Source organism: Sinocyclocheilus rhinocerous, unplaced genomic scaffold (genome assembly GCF_001515625.1).
Source record: "Sinocyclocheilus rhinocerous isolate Xijiao unplaced genomic scaffold, SAMN03320098_v1.1 scaffold820, whole genome shotgun sequence".
NCBI classification, from domain to species: Eukaryota; Metazoa; Chordata; class Actinopteri; order Cypriniformes; family Cyprinidae; genus Sinocyclocheilus; species Sinocyclocheilus rhinocerous.
Window position 1 is genome coordinate 1,337,388 of NW_015670386.1, and position 20,156 is coordinate 1,357,543.

The 20,156-nt window shown below is 37.5% G+C and overlaps 2 protein-coding genes across 5 annotated transcripts in view; one reads left to right on the forward strand and one right to left on the reverse strand.

Moving 5' to 3' along the window:
- LOC107734242 (protein shisa-9-like) overlaps window positions 1-8,111 on the forward strand; it is a 39,256-nt gene extending 31,145 nt beyond the window's left edge. For both annotated transcript variants that reach the window (XM_016546155.1, XM_016546156.1), the window contains exons 4-5: window positions 2,748-2,870; window positions 6,902-8,111. In XM_016546155.1, coding sequence (XP_016401641.1) covers window positions 2,748-2,870; window positions 6,902-7,362 — 584 coding nt within the window. In that variant the 3' untranslated portion in view covers window positions 7,363-8,111. The remainder of the gene's footprint in view (window positions 1-2,747; window positions 2,871-6,901) is intronic.
- Window positions 8,112-11,915: 3,804 nt separating this feature from the next.
- LOC107734192 (MKL/myocardin-like protein 1) overlaps window positions 11,916-20,156 on the reverse strand; it is a 41,758-nt gene continuing 33,517 nt past the window's right edge. For 2 of the 3 annotated variants that reach the window (XM_016546071.1, XM_016546073.1), the window contains 9 exons: window positions 18,629-18,800; window positions 17,970-18,365; window positions 16,915-17,865; window positions 16,592-16,795; window positions 16,136-16,234; window positions 14,247-14,387; window positions 14,030-14,116; window positions 13,841-13,901; window positions 11,916-13,292 (listed from right to left, as the gene is read on the reverse strand). In XM_016546071.1, coding sequence (XP_016401557.1) covers window positions 12,742-13,292; window positions 13,841-13,901; window positions 14,030-14,116; window positions 14,247-14,387; window positions 16,136-16,234; window positions 16,592-16,795; window positions 16,915-17,865; window positions 17,970-18,365; window positions 18,629-18,800 — 2,662 coding nt within the window. In that variant the 3' untranslated portion in view covers window positions 11,916-12,741. The remainder of the gene's footprint in view (window positions 13,293-13,840; window positions 13,902-14,029; window positions 14,117-14,246; window positions 14,388-16,135; window positions 16,235-16,591; window positions 16,796-16,914; window positions 17,866-17,969; window positions 18,366-18,628; window positions 18,801-20,156) is intronic. The other variant, XM_016546072.1, reaches the window with a different exon arrangement.

Genomic DNA, 20,156 nt, shown 5'->3' on the forward strand with positions numbered 1-20,156 from the left:
GTATTAATTTCTATCATTTCTTGCCCAAAAAAAAAATTAAATTCTACTGACTCCAAGCTTTTGAATTGTATAGTGTATAATGTTACAAAAGCTTTTTATTTCAGATAAACGCTGATCTTTAGATCTTTCTATTCATCAAAAAAATCCTGAAAAAATATACTCAACTGTTTTACATATTGATAATAATAATAATAATAATAATAATAATAATAATAAATGTTTCTTGAACAGCAAATCAGCATATTAGAATGCAACATAATAATTAATAATAAATGTTTTTGAGCAGCAAATCAGCATATTAGAATGATTTCTGAAGGATCATGTGACACTGAAGACTGGAGTAATGACGCTGAAAATTTAGATTTGATCACAGGAATAAATTACATTATAAAATATATTCAAATAGAAAGCAGTTATTTTAAATAGTAAAAATATTTCACAATATTACTGATTTTGCTGTATTTTGGATCAAATAAATGCAGGCTTGGTGGGCAGAAGAGAATTCTTTAAAAAACATAAAAAATCTTACTGTTCAAAAATTTCTGACTGGTAGTAAATATATTTATTTTTAAGTATTTATTCATATTTTGAATGAGCTGTAGGTTAGCTTTGATTTCAATTTTACATTCAGTTTTTTTTTATTTTGTTAAATGCTTGTCATTTTATTTGATTATAATTTTTTATTCAATTTCTATTTAGGTTTACTTTATTTTAGTTTTAATTCTACAACTTCAATTTCAACTTATTTTATTTCAGTTTTACTTTAGCATTTCTAATTTTCATTTAAGTTTTTCATATTTGATTTGATTTCCGCTTCATTTCAACTAATGAAAACTATTGTCATTTTTGATAACATTTTATCATACATTAGATTTCAAAATGTACTCTCATGATCACATGGACGGTAATAATGCTGTGCTTTAGGACCTTCAGGAATCTGAAAACTGGAAAACTTTGGAAATATGCATGACTTTATTAATGTCCAGCTAAAATTCTCAGTACGCAATACACACAGCCCTAAAAAAATGACATAATGCATCAAAGGCTATTACCCCTCTGGAATTCCTGACAATGATTTTGACTTCAAAGGTCTAGTCAGAAATACCTAATGAAGACATTAACGTGCACAGAGGACATCACCCTCTTTTCTACCCTTCTCATACAATTACATCACATACACTTAATCTTACGAACAATCTGGTTTGATTTCTCTTTGTGATGCCAAGACTTGCACCCTGAGAGATGCTTCACCCTGACAAACCCCTTTCATTAGTTTCTTCCTTTACTCTTCATCATTATCAAAAACAGCAGAGAGTGTCATGAGGGCACACAGATAGTAAATGGTGGTTAACGGCACTGCTGATGTTGTATTAAAGCTAATGTCCTCAGGGCACCACATTCTCAGTTGATCAAGAGAGCTGGTGAAATACTTCCCTTAACAATATAAAAGACTAATCTACACCTGCAGAGACTAAAAGCACTGAAATGCCGCAAATGATCTTGAGCAAACATGTAAACTGCATGCAAATAAACATCAGAATTACCCAGACATGCCTTTGATGCCACATAATGACATCAGAACTGTCCCAGACAGGGTTTTTGGGTACTCTGGGTCTAAGCGTACTTGTCCAAATTAACCCACTGAAGGGTATGCTCTTGGCTTTCATGCAACATTCATTTAAAGCATTAAAAACACTGTTTACCGCTACAAGGAAATGCCAGGGTGATTTCAGAATGTGTAACACATGTTCACCCTAAAAGAATAGCTGTCCACATCTCTCAACACACAGCTCATGTTAAATGAAATGTGACTAATGAGTAATGGAACAAACAGGAAAGAAGGAAAGCAACATCTAACGTTCATTAATTGCATCAATGTCCTTCCTGTGCTGTCACCCACAGCTTATAAGGAAAATTAGGTCATTCAGGCTGAACTACATCTCAGTGGTCAAGATAGGATCGCAGCATATAGAGCGGATTTAAATAGGTCTCTACTGCAGTTCTACAAAGTGACTTAAACACAGACACAGCATGTTTTTCTGCATTGTAACAGTGTAGTTTGTGCTAGTGTTCTCACCTGAAATTAAAATGGCATTTTATATATATATATATATATATATATATACACTCTAAAAAATGCTGGGTTAAATACAACCCAATGCTGGGTAAAATATGGACAAACCCAGCGACTGGGTTGTTTTGACCCAGTGGTTGAGTTATTGCCCAGAAGGTTGGGTTAAACATTTAACCCAACTGTTGGTTGAAAACAACCCAATCGCTGGGTTTGTCCATATTTTACCCAGCGCTGAGTTGTATTTAACCCAGCATTTTTTAGAGTGTATATATATATAAAATTTTGATTAAGATTTGTAATGCTACTTATGCTCACCAAGAATGCATTTATCTGATCAAAAATACAGAAAAAAATGTAATATTGTGAAATATAATAGCAATTTAGAAATAACTGTTATATTTTTATTTTATTTTTATTCCTGTGATGCAAAGCTGAATTTTCAGCAGTCATTACTCCATTCTTCAGTGTCACATGGTCTGTCAGAAATCATTCTATATGCTGATTTGGTGGAAACTGTGATATATTTTTGAACAGCATTTATTTGGAATAGAAGCCCAAATGTCTTTACTAGGGTATTTATGAAATACATGTATATATTATTTATACATGAAATACTGATGTGATCACATACAGAGTCTTTTTAATGTTCTTCTACTGTTCTTCTGTATTCCAGAGCAGTATCATCTAAACAACGCTGGCTTCTCTTTTGGTACATCGGCCAGACTCTCTCATCCTCAAAGCAACCTCAGTATACCAGGCCTGGCGCTGAATAAGTACAACTCTCTGAAAGCAGTTGGTAATGTTACTATGTGCACAAGCACACTTCATTCACAGATGTTGAATTATTTCATGCTCTGCTGCATGCCATAAACAACAGTCCCTAAGTTTGACTGACAGAATCAGGGAAGCCCTCTGGTGTGGTGAGGACCACAGTTGGGGCACTACAAGGTTACTCTGTTTCACCCCCGGTACTCAATTTAACATCCAGTGCTGGTGACAACACATCTAGACAGAGTTGCATATTCAAGTGTTTTGTCAGATTTACACACGTAATCCTCACTACACAAAAGATGTTGCATATTTTCTCATCAGACCTTTAAAATGGCAAAAGAAGTGTAGAGTGGAAATCAGTTTTATTTTTAGTCTAAGCTGCATTTTTATATCTTCATTCAAGCTGATGCTTTTATTATTCAGGATGCATAATATTTATCTTTTGTTTATAAGTTAATCAGTGGCCAGCTGTACACAAAAACTATTAAAATGACGTATTCCGGTAAATAGCCACATCTGCAGTTTAAACATGCAACAGCTAAGCTTTTAAAAACTTCTAGTAATTTGCTAAAATGACCTTTATATAGACCCTTAATCTGTAGACTAATTTCTTTATCCGATCTCATGGAGAAAATCTCCTTTCTTTCGAGTTCTGTCTCATCTGATTCATTTTTCCCCACAATGTAGATAACCAAAATTTTCTACTGCATAACCAACTACATGGTGTGGAGTAAAGGGCTGTTCTCACCAAGTACAATAACTATAAAGATACCTATAAGGATTTTTCTAATTCTATGAGAATAGCAAAGTCCAGACCACAACTATAACGATAGCAAAACAGAGGGACAATATTGATGGAATAACTTCCAGAGCTATTTTTCTTTCCAGCTGATGAAGGATAAAAACATTAAGCCAATCAAAAATCCATCCAACTTTGAAAAGCTCAAGCATTTAAGTCATTTAAGTAATAATAAACAGAACTTTTATCATCTGTTGTTGTGAACACTGATGCAGTGTATCATTATGGTTGTTCGTGGTGTGAATAGGCTTCTTTAAAACTTTGTGATACTTTCAAAACTTTTTTTTTTACTTTTGTACTCAAGTCTTATTTATCTTATGGCACTTATTCACACATATGAATACATATTTTTTGGAGCAGTGTTATAATGCTTTAGCCAGCAAATTAGTGGAGTACTTATTTGTTGCATTTCAACAATGGGTGTTGTTCACACGACCTCTAAACGTGAAATGTTGTTAAATTCACAAAAATAGGCTGTCTGTGTGAAAGCGCCTCGTTACTGTTCTAGTTTTCTCAAGTTTAATAAACAAATGATAAACAGATCTCATTGCATTTTGCCAAAGAAAGACTCATTTTAAAAAGAGAGCTGTGGGCTTGAGAGGTGCTTCTTGTAGTCCATTTACTTTCAGGCAGGAGCATTAGCCTGCCCTACATTCTGGGAACATGTTAAGCCAATAGTGTCTGGATCACAATGATTCTGTCACATTATTAGCTACTAACACATATGAACACGTCTGTATCTGATTGTTACCAAACAAAGATCCAATGCCAGGATGGTCTGCAATCAGCGCACCGTGATGATGATGATGATGATGATTATGTGCACTGACAATACAGCCTTTGAAGTAATCTGGAGGCTGTTCAGATGTCATCTGTTTGAATCACCTTGTGGCAAAAAGGAAGTAATGAATGAGAAAAAAGGAAAAAATAACTCGATGACTATGTTACTTGAAAGAACGCCATCTGACATCAGTTTATAAATTTGATATTGGATTTGATGAGGCTAAGACCAAAAGAACATCCACAGGAAGTGTACTCAATCCTTTTTTAAAAAATTTTTTTTTTAATTCAGTCATGTAGGACCATATACAATATGTCCCCTGATATACGCACATGTACACACCTTCTAAATCCTCATGATTTAATGCAATGCAAGAACAAGAACAGCTAGGAGACATTAATGAGACGAGACCGAGCGAGCAGGTAAATACAGTGAGAAGAAAGATAACTCATGTCCAAGGCATGACCTTTAAACATTTTAGGCAGCATAAAGTCAGTGTTTAATAAAAATGGACAAGCTCTCAGTGGACATCTCAACAAGAATACAGACACTGCTGTTTCATATGGTTCATCAAAACTCGACTGAAAGGTGATACGTCAAACTCATGGTTTCATTAGACGGATTTCCAATGATGCTCATTATATTATTTCTATCATGACAACTCTCTAAAGATTTTAGCATGGTAATAAATATGACAATGTTAATGTATTTGGTCTTGGTGGAATAGATACAGCTAGGAGACATTAATGAGACGAGACCGAGCGAGCAGCTCGCAGGTAAATACAGTGAGAAGAAAGATAACTCATGTCCAAGGCATGACCTTTAAACATTTCAGGCAGCATAAAGTCAGTGTTTAATAAAAATGGACAAGCTCTCAGTGGACATCTCAACAAGAATACAGACACTGCTGTTTCATATGGTTCATCAAAACTCGACTGAAAGGTGATACGTCAAACTCATGGTTTCATTAGACGGATTTCCAATGATGCTCATTATATTATTTCTATCATGACAACTCTCTAAAGATTTTAGCATGGTAATAAATATGACAATGTTAATGTATTTGGTCTTGGTGGAATAGATCTGCTATGCTGCTGCTGTTGGTTATTGCTGTAGTTGTAGATTATTGCTGCTGCTGCAAAGGCACTTGTTACTGCCAGTATGCTGAAACTGTGCTGTGAGTATTTAAAGGGGTCATATGATGCGATTTCAATTTTTCCTTTCTCTTTGAAGTGTTACAAGCTCTTGGTGCATAAAGAAGATCTGTAAAGCTGCAAAGACTAAAGTCTCAAATCCAAAGAGATATTCTTTATAAAAGTTAAGAGTCAGCCACGCCTACCTAAAACAGCTCGTTCTAACACGCCCCCACATGTCTACGTCATGATGTGGGAAGATTTGCATAACGCCGTCCAAATGTTCATGCAAAGAAAGAAGGCGTAACTTTTATTCTCGCTGTAGTATTGTTGCCACCGCCGCCATGTCGTGAAGGCGCTGTGTGTTTCGTTGTGAAAACGAAACTACTTTGTTTGACCTTCCAAAAGAGGACGATATCCGCTTCGTCATGCCTAGAGCTGATCCGTGCTGGTCGCTGAGGGAATACATCAACTTTGCGCTGTGGATCGCCGGATCGGCTTTCACCGTGGACGAAGCGGAGTCCAGCCCGGGGTCGTCACATGTGGTTGCCACAAGCCCACCGGCTGCTGCTTTGTCGAATCCGCCGGCCGCGCCGTTCTCAAGCCCGCCGCCTCTGCTCACTCTAGCCCGCCGTGTGAAAATACTTTTATCCCCCGGCCTCTGCTCACTCTCACAGACTGTAAGTACGTTTTCATTTTAAGGATTTGCCACTGATGATTCAAACGCGAGTTTTGAGCAGTGTAGAGTAGCGCTTGTTGTTTGTAATTTCTCCGATCACAAATGCAGACATGGTTTTATGTTTACGCGGAGAGATGCAACGCAACACGAAAAAAAGACAATATAAGTCATTATAATCCGTAATTATGTCCCCACTGGATGCAACAAATGCCTCAGGCTAGACTAATCGATTCTTGGGATTTAAGAATCGATATCATTCCGTAAAAATGAGAATCGATTAATATCGACATATCGATATTTTTTACCCAGTCCTAATAAATGGCATATAATACCCCATAGCAGATCCATACAGGTGGAGCTGGGGATGGTGGAGGGTTTCAGAGGAAATCTAAAAAGTACACTGTGAACTGCTCTAGTGCTGCTCTTTAAATATAACTTTTGCAAGTGAACGCTAAGATTCTTAGGGAAATGCAGAACTTTTGTGAGAGAACACAAAAGTATTCAAATATAATTTTTCCTCCCATCTCATGTTTGTTTACATGCGAAGTAGCCACATGAAAACTGTAGCTTGACTATAAATGTGCCTGGTGCAACTCAGTTATAATTGTGCAATGTAAATGTTTGTCCCTCTCTAACTATTTCCATTTCTTCTTCACTCTTATAGCCGATACTGCGAGCAGGGGCTACTACAAAAGTTATCCACTAATGGATTTCTCTCAGCATCATTCCCGTCCTGCACCTTTCCAACCAATGCCGATGCACAAGAAAGACAAGTCCTACCTCCACCAGGTCCTCCCTTCCCATGACATCCATTCCCCCATTTCGATCTCAATCCCAACCAACCAGCTGGAGAGGACCCGCATCCCAAAAACCATCACCCACCCTCAGCTTTCCAGCTCAGCCTTCAAAGCTTGGGATTCTGGACAAAGACATGTCCACCGGCAGACTTCGCATCCAGGGCATTCCGCTCGCCGTCAGACCTACAGCAGCAGGAGACAGTACAGCATAGAAACACTACCGGAGTTCCTCTCCCAGCCCACAGCCTATGCGGGACAACCACTGTATCAGCCACATCCCAAACATAAGGCCTACCAGACCAACAGCAAGACGGAGGTCACTGTCTGAGGAAATGGGAAAGAAAGAAACAACACTGCTGACTGTTATCAGACCGAATGCACAAATACTACAATGTCAGGACTACGTAGTCATTTCTACTTTCAGTGTTAAACCCCTCTTTTTATATAGTTTATATGCGACCCACTTTTCTGAGTTCATCTCTGGCCTCTGTGTCACTGACAACGAGGTGAGTGTTCACATCAGAACACAGGAATGGCGCCCTAAGCCACATTAGCTCAACGGGGACAATGCCATCATCACGTCAGCCTAAATTTATGTCATTAAGGGACGTTATCCTGCCCATCTTTAGGTAAACACAACCCCAGGATTCTTTATGTGAAAAAAGACACAAAACAAACTCGTTCTCCTGCCCAAGAAGAGGCAAAGAGCAACACCCAGACGCCTGGTCTCACACTAGGATTTAAGTATAAGCTTTGCTGAGTGAGTTGAGGATTTTGTGCTCATGAAGAAAGGTTTTTCGAGCTTGAGCAAATTTCACGGTCTTCCTCTCCAGCTTGGGTAGTCTCGCTGTGAGAACGTCACTCATTAAATTACTCATTTGTTTTAGGGGAATGATGTTGTGAAAAAAAAACATAAGGCATACCAATCCAGTTCCTGTGGGTTACAATCACCTTTGTACAAAAGAATGAAGTTGATCTGTCAGTGAATATAACACTAACTTGACAAGTCTGATAAAGAACCATGAAACATTTATACTGAGAAAGACATTTCTCAAAGCTTTAAACTGTCTAGATGCATTTTTCTTCTTTTTCTCTGAATACAGATTTTTTTTTGTTTTATTTTTGGCATGTTTGGCATTCTTGGGACAGAACTTAAAGGGATAGTTCACCCAAAATTCTGTAAATTAAATTCTGTAATTAATTACTCACCCTCATGTTGTTCCAAATCCAAAGACCTTCGTTCATCTTAGGAACACAAATGAATATATTTTTGATGAAATCCAAGAGGTTTCTGACCCTGCATAGACATCAACACAACTGACACGTTCAAGGCCCAAAAAGGGTATTAAGGACATTGTTAAAATAGTCCATGTGACATCAGTGGTTCAACTTTAATTTTATAAAGGTACGAGAATACTTTTTGTGGGTGAAGAAAACAAAAATAAATGAATTCAACAATTTCTTCTCTTCTTACTGGATGTGCTGTGGCTTGTTTGCAAGCAGAGGAATGCACATGCATTGCGTCGTGGTACTCTTGTGAACGTGTGTCGAAGAATTACCCAGAAGAGAAGTTACCCAGTTTTCTTTGCATGCAAAAAGTATTCTCGTAGCTTCATAAAATTACCACTGATGTCACATGGACTATTTTAATGCTGTCCTTACTACCTTTCTGGGCCTTGAATGTGGTAGTTCCATTGCTTTCTATGCAGGGTCAGAAAGCTCTCGGATTTCATCCAAAATATGTTAATTTGTGTTCCGAATCTTAATGAAGGGTTTACGGGTTTGGAACAACATGAAGGAGAGTAATTAATGACAGAATTTTCATTTTTGCAGGAACTATCACTTTAACAGGAAGCAAAGTAGAAGCAAAAGAAGGTTGGGATTAAGAAAGGACCCCAAGACAGGACTCAAACTCTGGTCAGATTATGAACTGCATGGCAGAATGCTGCCCACAAGGCTATCGGCTCTGTCCTGGATGAATTTTCTGTGGAAACAAAGAAAATCTTGTTTCATGAGTCAATTTCATTATAGTTTTACATTCAAATCACTCCAGTCATGGAGTGAAGACATTATCAAACATCTAACTTCAACTTATTCCTGTTTTTTTATCTCTTGTTTGCTTAAAAAGAGTCTGATCTTCACTATCTCCTCCGTTACACAAGACCGTCTGACTAAAAGTGTCCAGTCCTCACTGTCATGCTGAGTAGCTCACTTTACAGATTGTTGACCAAGGTGGATTGCCTCATGGTGTGAGGCTCAAGAAATGATGCCAGCAGCTCTGAGCAATAATCTGGACCTTGGAACTGGGAATGAAGCACATCAATCTTGTAAAACAAGCTATGCAATGGCAAAAATATCAGCTCTAGTGAATTAACCATCCTTGAAATCAAGATCTCACAAGCACTAGCTCTCTTGTAGGTGAGCCTTGCACTGTTTACCTTATACTTGTGTGTCCTTCCTTTCACTTGGATCACTGGAGAGAGTTACCAGAACTTTTACCTCAGAAACAATGTATCCAAATGCAAAAACAAGATCTACTTCAATACCATATAGCAAGTCTGACGGGGAAAAGTCTGACACTTCAGAATCCAAGCTAACTGTGTCAGCTAATAATCTGCGGTAGAACCTGGAGATTCAAATTCAGATTGTGGTATGACTTAAATCCCCAGCTAGTGGGATTGGGAAATGTAAAACCCATAGTGATTAGAGAACTCTTTGAACAAGGAGGGGAAATCAGTGTTACTCCACACTGTTACTTGTTAAACTGTTGTATAAAAGTAATATATCACACTCACTGTCTGAATATTAGCACAGCTTATCATTCAGATCAACAGCACTCTTGCTAGTGTGATGTTCCTTAAAATGTTTTAGTATTAAAATATATGTACTTATAAGTGCTTCCTTTACTGTACTGCGTGTGTTTCGCTTTTCTTCAACCCTCCTGTAAACTGGGCACTTCTGCTTTTTCTGTTTTGAAATGTATATTAAGCATACTAAAAATATTTCTGTAAATATATATTTCTGTACAAGAATTGTATTATTTAATAAGAGAATATTTAGGAACTACACAGACGCTTTGTAACGTTTAAAGATATCTGAAATCCTAGTGTTAGTATAAATACTATTTGTTACGTTAGTAATGCCTACAGTATTGTGTAAAAACTGTGCTAGATTATTTAACTAGTCATATAAGGGCTTTTAACAACGACTGAAGAAATAAAACAAGAAAGGCTATATTGAAAGGAAATTTACGGTTTTATATTCACGTTTTGAGTAAATACGAGTAACCACCAATAAACCCAAGAAAGTAATGCTTGAAATTATGAATCAGTTTTCAAATGTGGATTTGTACCTCAAACAATGTCTCTTTACAAAATAAAACTTTTCAAACGTTGTAATGCTTTTAGCAGACTGTGTGTTTGGTTACTGCTGCATTTATACTTCCACACGTTAATTCCACGTAATAGTATGTATGGAGTCAAAATAATGCCACATATATATGCAACATAATAAAGTTTTGCAAAAGAAAATAAAGTTTTGCAAAAGAAAATAAAGTTTTGCAAACTTTATTTTCTTTTGCAAAACTTTATTTTCTTTTGCAAAACTTTATTTTCTTTTGCAAAACTTTATTTTCTTTTGCAAAACTTTATTTTCTTTTGCAAAACTTTATTTTCTTTTGCAAAACTTTATTTTCTTTTGCAAAACTTTATTTTCTTTTGCAAAACTTTATTATGTTGCATATATATGTGGCATTATTTGACTCCATAAGTATGACTCTTTCCCGAACTTCCTTAAAAATCACCACTCACCAGGCACAACAGGCAGGTAAATTCGTTCAGGGTTATAGAGGCAGAAAACAGCAGCATATTTGAAATATTTTAAACTGGTTGGCCTCACACAGCACCACTGAGCCGCTGGTTGTCATATGATAATCTGGCCTGTACTAGATCTCTTGCGCTCTCTTTTGGTCACCGATGATACCGCAGAGTGTAGTAGAAAAATATAATTTATCACGATAAAATTTAAAATATTAAATAAATATTAAAAATATATGCTATTAATTAAAAATATATTTAATCATTTCATCACCTTCATGTTAATGTAAATAATTTTCTTTATTTTGTGGAACACATTTTGCGGAGACTCTTAATCCCTTTTTAATTGTATGGGGAAAAGGATGCTATGAAAGTGAAAGGTGACTGAGACTGTCAATCATCATTTCCTTTAGAAAATCATATAGATTAAGGGTTTAAATTTTGGACAAAATATCCCTTTAACACTCATTTCAATCTCCAGCCTTTTCTCTAATAACAACAGAAATCTCAATCCTCCACACAGCGTACAGGTTTTTTTGTTGTTGTGATTTTTTATTGTCTAATTAAGAAACTGAACTGATATATAAAATGATTACGACGTATCTCATAAAATGTACATGACAGAAAATAATATATATTTTGAAAACAATGCAAGTCACTTCAGATAAAAGCAACTGCCAAATGCAGAATTAGTAATGTAAAATCTTTTATGACATGCATGTAAAATTGCTTTTTAAAATGTATTTATATTTACTTTTACAAATATCACTATTTATTCTAAAACTTTGTTTGCTTATTTGCTACCCATTGGATATCCACTAGGGGCAAACGTAATGAATTGTCTGGTTTTTATTTTTTAGTACAATTTTGAAGACATCTAAATACTTTATTTTAATAGTATACAGACTAGCCTCCACAGGCAGGAGTAGGGTAATAAAATCATGTTTGCTTCAATAGCAGAATAAGAAATGACCTTTGTGTGTGAATGCACTGTGTATATGTGAAAGTAGATGCAACAACAAAACACACTCCACACTGCATTTTTTTTCTTTTATTTATTTTTTTCTTTTTAAAAAAACAAGAAGTTCCTAATATTCTGAAACCTGAACCCCAGCACTGACCTCCACCAGCGAATCGCTACAATCAGAGGGAAAGGAACAAAGGTTTCATCAATACATGATCCTAAAGTACAGCAATGCATAGAGATCCGGTGAACGTCACCAAACCTGGTTCCCTGCAAAGCCCAATACATTGGGTCGTGTAGACCAGAGCACCAGTCGGGTCGGCTTAAGTGCAATGTTGGAAGAACTAGCCAAAAGCAAGGATGACTTTTATCTCTCATATTTTCCCTCCATTTAGTTTGTTGATGGAAGGAAAATGTGAAACCTGTGGAGCAGAAATAGCCTCATATCATGGTTATGAAGTCATAGCTTTATTAAAATGGGTAGAAATAACACTATATGGTGCCAAAGACAGGTAGTGGAGTATAGTAACTGGTGTGCTTACAGTGAAAAATGATCCTAACCACCAGCATAGACAACTTGTCTAAAAGCTAGAGCAAACTATGGATTCTTTAGTTGAGCTGTCGATAGTGTGAGAAGTTGGTGGTGGGGTCCAGATTGGTCTCTCTGTTGGCAAAGGCAACAACGCCATGTGATGTAAAACATTTGGGTATGATGAAGTAAATGACAGCTTCAAATTCAGTGCTTAAGAGAACCTATCAGACGCAGGAACTGTTTAAATACCATTCGGCATTGGAATATGAAGAAAAATTGAAGCTTTTCAGCATAAGAAACAGCATGTGCGTCAGAAGTGTTTTGTGTACAGCATATACACAGTAAGGTTGAAGGTGCTAAATTAATTGTGTGTCGTCAAGCAATTAAGACCAAAAGCTACAATGAGTCCCAGTGGAGCTGCAGATCCGAACTGTCCAAAAAGTCTACGGAAAATACACTGGGTGGGGTGTGCGAGCTCAGAGGGGCAAGAACCATACCCCCACTGTTAGAATTACTGCCCCCTCCTACCACGGGTATGTCCAGCCAATCCATGCCATCCAAGGTGGGGTCTTCAAAGTCCAGGCTGGCGGGGTGGGGTGAGAAGCTCAGGTCACTGGTGTCCATTGGAGATGGGGGATGGTCCAGAATACTGGAAGTGCTCAGCATTTGATTGTGGAGGTCATCGATTAACGTCAACGGGCCGCCCGGCTCCACGCCGAGAAGAGGAGCACCGGTGGTGCTCTCCAGGAAGTCCTCCAGGCGACCGGTTCCAGAGCAAGGCCTGTCCTGGGTGTCCGGGAGCTGCTGGGAAGGGGCGGGGACGGGGTCAGGGTGATGTGTGGGTGGCGAGAGGTGGAGCGGAGAAGGAGGTGGAGATGGAGTGGGTGGGCTTGTGTGGAGGTCTGACAGGGAGGGGTCTTGACTGGCTTTAAATCCAGATGAAATTTCTGAGAAAGAAGAGAGGTTTATTATTTTTTTATATATATTCACACTACCATTCAAAAGTTTGAGGTGGGTAAGATATTTTTTTTTTGATGGTCTCTTATGCTTTCCAAGTTTGCATTTATTTGATCAAAATACAGTAAAAACGGTAATTTTGTAAAATACTGCTGTTTTCTATTTTAATATATTTTAAAATGTAATTTATTCCTAAAATTACAAAGCTTCATTTTCAGCAGTCATGTGATCCTTCAGAAATCATTCTAATATGCTGATTTGGTCCCCAAGAAACATTTCTTATTATCAATGTTGAAAACAGTTGTGCTGCTTAATATTTTTGTAGATCCCTTTTTCCCCCCCAGGATTCTTTGATACATAGAAAGATAAATAGAACAGCATTTATTTGAAAAATAATTCTTTTAAAGGGGTCATATGATGCGATTTCAATTTTTCCTTTCTCTTTGTATTATAAATGTCTTCACTGTCATTTTGGATCAATTTAAAGCATCCTTGCTGAATAAAATGATCAATTTCTAAAGTAAAAAGACTCTTTTACCTCCACTCTTGATCAGGATTTCAAACAGATCATCTATTTGCTGGTTGTTTGAGACATTATCCTGTAAACAGACAATACCATCAATGTTACAATAAGAAAAAAAACGGTTTAAACAGGAAAAGAAGGTGAAAAAATGAAAGAGAAAGAACAAAGAACAAAGAAGAAAGAATGAATGAGTAAAAGCCATACTTTGAAACGCTGAGGAGGGTGAGGGTTCGGCTTTGGGGAGGAAGGGATGAATAAAGTGTGTCTATCAAAAGTTGGGCAAATGTCCTCCTAGAATTGATGGAGATGATGTGTAGAGGAAGATGGAAAAAGAAATACTAGCTTTAGCTCGAAACAAAGCAAGAAGGAGAAAAAGGCAAAGGCAAAATGGGTAATAACATTATTAATGCATGTGCAATACCTTAAACGAAGGAGGTGAGGAGGGTTTGCTCAGTGGGTTGGATTCCTCACAGAAGAAGGGCTCAAAGCTGGGTGGTGCAGACACTGGCTGGCTAGACTCTTTAACACGGGTGGTTTCCAAGTGGAGCCCTACTTTCTGAACCTGGAAATGGGAGATTTTAACATGGGTCAACTGCGGAGAGGAGAGAAAGAACAACTATCTGCAGCCTATCCCCTTATATTCCAGTAATTACTAATGCATATACATGGTTTAGTTAGCTCTCAATACAATCCACAAATGCACACATGTTAGGGATGTTCATTTTAACCGTTAACCGAACGTATAGAATTTTGACAATCAGTTAAACGGTTTAAAAAGTTTATTTATTTTTTTTCCAGTAATTTATCAAAATATTTAAAAAGATTTGCTGCATGGTTAAAATACACTACGCGTAGGGCTGGGCGATATAGCTAAAACATTTATCAAATATATAATGTTTCATATCGTTCAGTATCGATAATTATTGACATTTTTTTATAACCTTTTTTATAGACGCGAGTGCACCAGTCGTATTTGTCCGTCTAGAAAATGCGCTGAATATGGGTTCTGTGTGAATGGCTTGGTTTCGGTTTTAACCTGCCCAGGCCTAACTACGCGTATAAAAAAAATTGTTTTTTAGAGGGAAAAAAACAAGTCGCGTATAAAGGCTTGTTCAACCGCGGGCGATTATCGCCGACGTTTAACGCCTTGTGACTAAACAAAGGGCGCCAATGTGAGTGTGCACACCGACGCGCAAAACGCAAAATGTTTACAAACATTATAATAATCACTGTAAACATAGCTAGGCTATTTTACTTCCCCTCACTCCACAACAAAGCCTTTCAATTAACAGTAGGCCTATTTAGAAAAGAACAAGAATTAAAAATATAAGAAGCTATAGCAATATAAACGACAAGCCAAAACGAATTCATTTATGCTAAAACGAAACTGAAACCAACATTTGTCATTCCACACAAAATCAAATGTTTCCGTATTCGCGATGTATTTGAATGGCAAATTAATTATTATTTATTATGTAGCCTACTTCACTGGCGTTCCAATATCCACGTAAAACAAAATGTTTTGCATAACATCATGGCGGTACTGTGATAACACTTAATGGCACAGATTTTATTACATGTTTAAACTGAGCAGTGTGTTTTTTCCATATGTCTGACTGACTATATTTTATTATGATAATTAACAGACTGCATTGTCAAGGTAGCAATGCTTAACTGTGCGCGCACATGCGGCGCCAGCGCAATCACTTGAATTTTTTCCTGTATTTTTAATGGGTCACAGACACTTATCCTTTCTAATTTAATTAAATTCTAATTAAAAATAATCTTGTCGGTTAACGGTTAAAAATCGGTTAACGAGTGTCGGTTATTGGTTAGGAAAAATGACCGAAATGAACATCCCTAACATGTATTTGAATACCTTTTTATATCAATAATTTAATGCACAACTGTAATTAAGTGCACATCACAGGGTAAACATGCAATTCCTTTGTACTACTGGACCATGACATTGCTTTTGAATGGCTGAGGAAAAACCCTGAGAGTATGTTCAAATCTAGTGTGAATCAAGCACATCTAACTCAAATCCATGTGATGTTCACTCTATGTTGATTTCAAACATGCAGAATAGTCAAAAAATCCTTAAATTAACAAATTTTGGCTCATAGGTTGAAAATAACATGCTTATTGTCTTTCATCATACACTATTTGTACATATCTGCTGTACATCTTAGTATTTCATGTACCTTTAGACTTCAGCGTTCAAATCAACAGAGAGCTCTCTAATTCATGCTATTTTTCATAACTGTAATAAGTTTGAAAAAAGCACATCCACATGTTATATGCACATACTTTGGTGATGGGTTCTCTGACAGTCTGTGATTGGTTGGCAGAACTAGCCATATCAGTAGATGACTGGCTAGGGAGCTTGGTAGGGGTCGACTGCAATCTCTGAAACACAACAAACCAACGATTGAGATAAATATATAAAGAAAAAATGTCAGCATTGATAAGACAATTTTTCTTAAGCCCCAAATCAGCATATTAGAATAGTATCTAAATGATCATGTGACACTGAAGACTGCATTACTGGCTGCTGAAAAATCAGCTTTGCAATTCAAAGAATAAATTACATTTAAAACATATTAAAATAGATACAAGATATTTTAAATAAAAAACATTCTTTACTCACAATCCATTAATCCACAAATTCACAAACCATTAAAAAATGTACAGACCACAAACTTAAACAGTAGAGTATATATAAATGAAATTAAGATATTAATAGATAAACTGTTGTTTAGTCACCTGTAGAGTGATTTGTCCATTGGATTTGCTCTGAGGAGACTTTCCAGTCAGGCTATCAACACTATTACTGGTGAGTGCAATCAGATAGCGGTTGCCGTTGCTGTCAGTGACCAAAGTGGGTGTGGGATGAGCTTTCAGGAGATCCAGTGGAAAAGACGTAGTAATTTGAGTGCTAGACTGCTGATTGACAAGCACCTGTGAAACCTGTAAAAAAAACAAAAAAAACAATGTAAAACAGTGGCAAGAACGGCATTAAACAAAAAACATACAATGCCATCCAAATCAATATCTAAGGTATTTGATAAGCTGGAAACGTGGCTGACCTGTGGTGTCTGCAACTGCTGCTGTGGCTGATTTTGAGGCTTCTGCTGCTTCTTCTGATTGCTTTGTAGCTGATTTTGCTGCCTCTGCTGGATGATTAGCTGCTGCAACTTTTGCTGCTGCTGCTGTTGCAGTAACTGCGTCTTCTTTTGCAACTGAGTTTTCTGCTGCTGTTGTAACAGAGTCTTCTGTTGCTGCTGTTGTAGTAACTTAACGTTCTGCTGCTGCAGTAGCTGCGCCTTCTGCTGCTGCAGTAATTGCGCTTTCTGCTGCTGTTGCAGTAACTGCGTCTTCTGTTGCTGCAACAGCAACACCTGTGTTTTTCCTTGCTCTTGCTGCAGTTTCGGTGGGCCCATTTGCTGCTGTTGTTTTTGCTGTTGCAGTAACTGTGTCTTCTGTTGCTGTACGTTTGGTAGGTCCACCAGCATTTGCTGCTGCTGCTGCACCTGCAGCCGGTGAATCTGCTGCAGTTTGAGCAGCGTCTGCTGCGAACACTGCATCTGGATCTTCTTCTGGGGCTGGACTTGCTTCTGCAGGTCCTCTGTTGTGTCCATTTCATCCTTAATCTCTTCCTTTACCTTCACTTCCACTCCGTTAGACAGCAATGGTATTTCAGCGTTAACCGTGTTGTCTGTAACTTCTGCGGCTGCTCCGCGCTTACCCTGCTCCAGCTGAGAACGCAGGGTCTCCACCAGCCTCTGCTTCTGCCTAAGCATGCGTGTCAACTCCTCGATCTGCTTGTCCTTCTCTTGAAGCATTTGGTCTTTGTTCAGAAGAGACACAGCAGATCCTGATGCTGCCACGGGACTTGGATCGTGAGGCTGTGCGGCTAACAGGGGCCCCGGGTGAGAAAGGCAGCAGGAGGCCTGCATCTGCCCATGAGACTCCTCTTTAATTGGGGATGGGTGATCTGGAGAGGGGTGCAGGCTGAGCTGGGTGAGAGGTGAGGTAACCTGTTAATGGAGAAACACAAGTTCTTAAAAGAAATTAAACAGGGCCACACCCCTAATTTTCTTTTCACGATTTCTGCTGTGCATCTTCAAAACCACAGACCTACCATTTCTCCAAACACATCCCCATTGCAGCTGGTCTCATCGGGACTCAATCCAGCCAGAGAGCGATCAGAGGGGGTAGGAGATGCAGGAGGAGAGGAGCTAGTGCTGCTGAAGCGCATGATTTGAGGTGGAGTTGTACTGTGGACCCTAGTGGTAGCCGCTACGGGAAAAGCTGACATTGGAACAACCGTGTCTTTCGGGGCTTGATGTGGGACGGCACCAGATGACTGAACTGACACCCGTGGTAAATGAGCAGAGACTGTTTTCGTAGTTGCAGCGCCTGTGGCTGATGAACCACTGATTTGCTCCTGGTAGTTCTTCAGTCTTTCAATGAGATCGTTCTTGGTGCCTGATACAGTCAACTTCCTCAATTTGAGCTCATGTTTAAGTTCAGCAACCTGGAAGAGAGATCCACAAGAGTGAAATAGTTGGGATCTGGAAGTAACAATTCCCATCATTTTCTCTAAAAGTTGTAATAGTGTGATTCATTTCAGAGCTGGTTGGTTTGGTTCATGGCTTAGAACTCTTTATTGATGTTTTTTTTTTTTTTTTTACAAATCTCCATAGAGTAAGTGGGAAAAATACTTGAACCAAAATTGCCAAAATTAGTAGTCAGTGTTATTGCTTTAGTATAAGTACATAAATTACAACTGTTACCCACTTTGAATTCATCCAGGTTTGCAGGCAAGGTGCTGGGCTTAGCTCCTCCCACTGTAGGCTGGCTCTGACGATTGGGCCCATTCTGATTGGAGGAGACTTTAGAGCATGTGGAAATAGTCTGGGAAGGGAAGGGGCCTGGATTGGTGGATGGTTGCTGCTTTTCAGCAGGAAGTCTGGATTTTAACAGATTTATTTTTAATTTATAGTTAAATCAGTTAGGTGTGTCTACACTTTTCTAAAACGATGGCTCTCAACAAGCTTTGCTTCAGAACCCAGTTTATGTAACCTGCATTTAATATGGGTCATATTTAGTTTTATTTTTTATAGTTTGTCTATTTTTATTATTTAATATTAATATTTGTTTAATATTAAATTGGAATCTTTAGTGACACAAGCAAAACAGATGTGTGACCCATTTTTGGGTCACAACCCACACCGGTTGAGAACCACTGCTCTAGCATTCAAAGGTTTGGGGTCAGTAAGACTTTAGTAAAGAAATTAATACTTTTATTCAGTGACTATGCATTAAACCGACTGAAAATGACATTTATAATGTTGAAAAGATTTCTATTACAAAGAAATCCTGTTCTTTTGAACTTTCTATTGAGCAAAGAATAAAAGTTTTACGGTTTCCACAAAAATAATACAAGCACAACTGTTTTCAACATTACTGATGAAATGTTTCTTGAACCAAATCAGCATATTAGCATGATTTCTGAATGATCACGTGACACTGAAGACTAGAGTAATGGCTGCTAAAAATTCAGCTTTGCATCACTGGAATAAATTACATTTTAAGATATATTAAAATAGAAAATAACTATTTAAAAGTATGCAATCTTACGGTTTTTAATGAAATTTTTATCATAAATACTTAATAAAAAGAAAATCTTATCAACCCCAGACACAGACATAATATGCACATACACAGTCATAACACAATTGACCTATCGGCAGGGTTTAAATTGGGCCGGGGTTTGAGCCCCGTGTTGTGAACGAATTGGTTGAGTCAGTTTCATTAGCCCATGCATAAACATCTGATGAATCTGCCGTTTGAACGAATCATTTGAATGAACGACTCAATGACTCACTCATTAAACGCTCACTACTGGCACCTACTGGCCTTTTAATTTAGTTGAAAAGTATCATTTCCACCATTTCTTGTTTGTATATTCAAAATTATTTAAAATAATCTCATAACATTATTCAATGCAATTGTATTGTTTTAGTGTAAATGATTTAATTTGATAACGTAGAGATAATAATAATCACATTATTATAATTTAATTTATAGATTAAATGTAAGAATTTGAAATGAAAGATGAAGTATTAATGAGGTTAGGGGGAAAATGCCCTCTATAAAGGTAAAAAATGCCCTTGGATTAAATATAAAAAGCATGCAGATTTATATGTTACAGCTGATAGAAAACTGATAAGAATATTGCTTCAGAATAAATCATATTTGCAAAAAACAAAACAAAACACAGACACACACACATGATATATATATATAAGCTCGATACCATAGA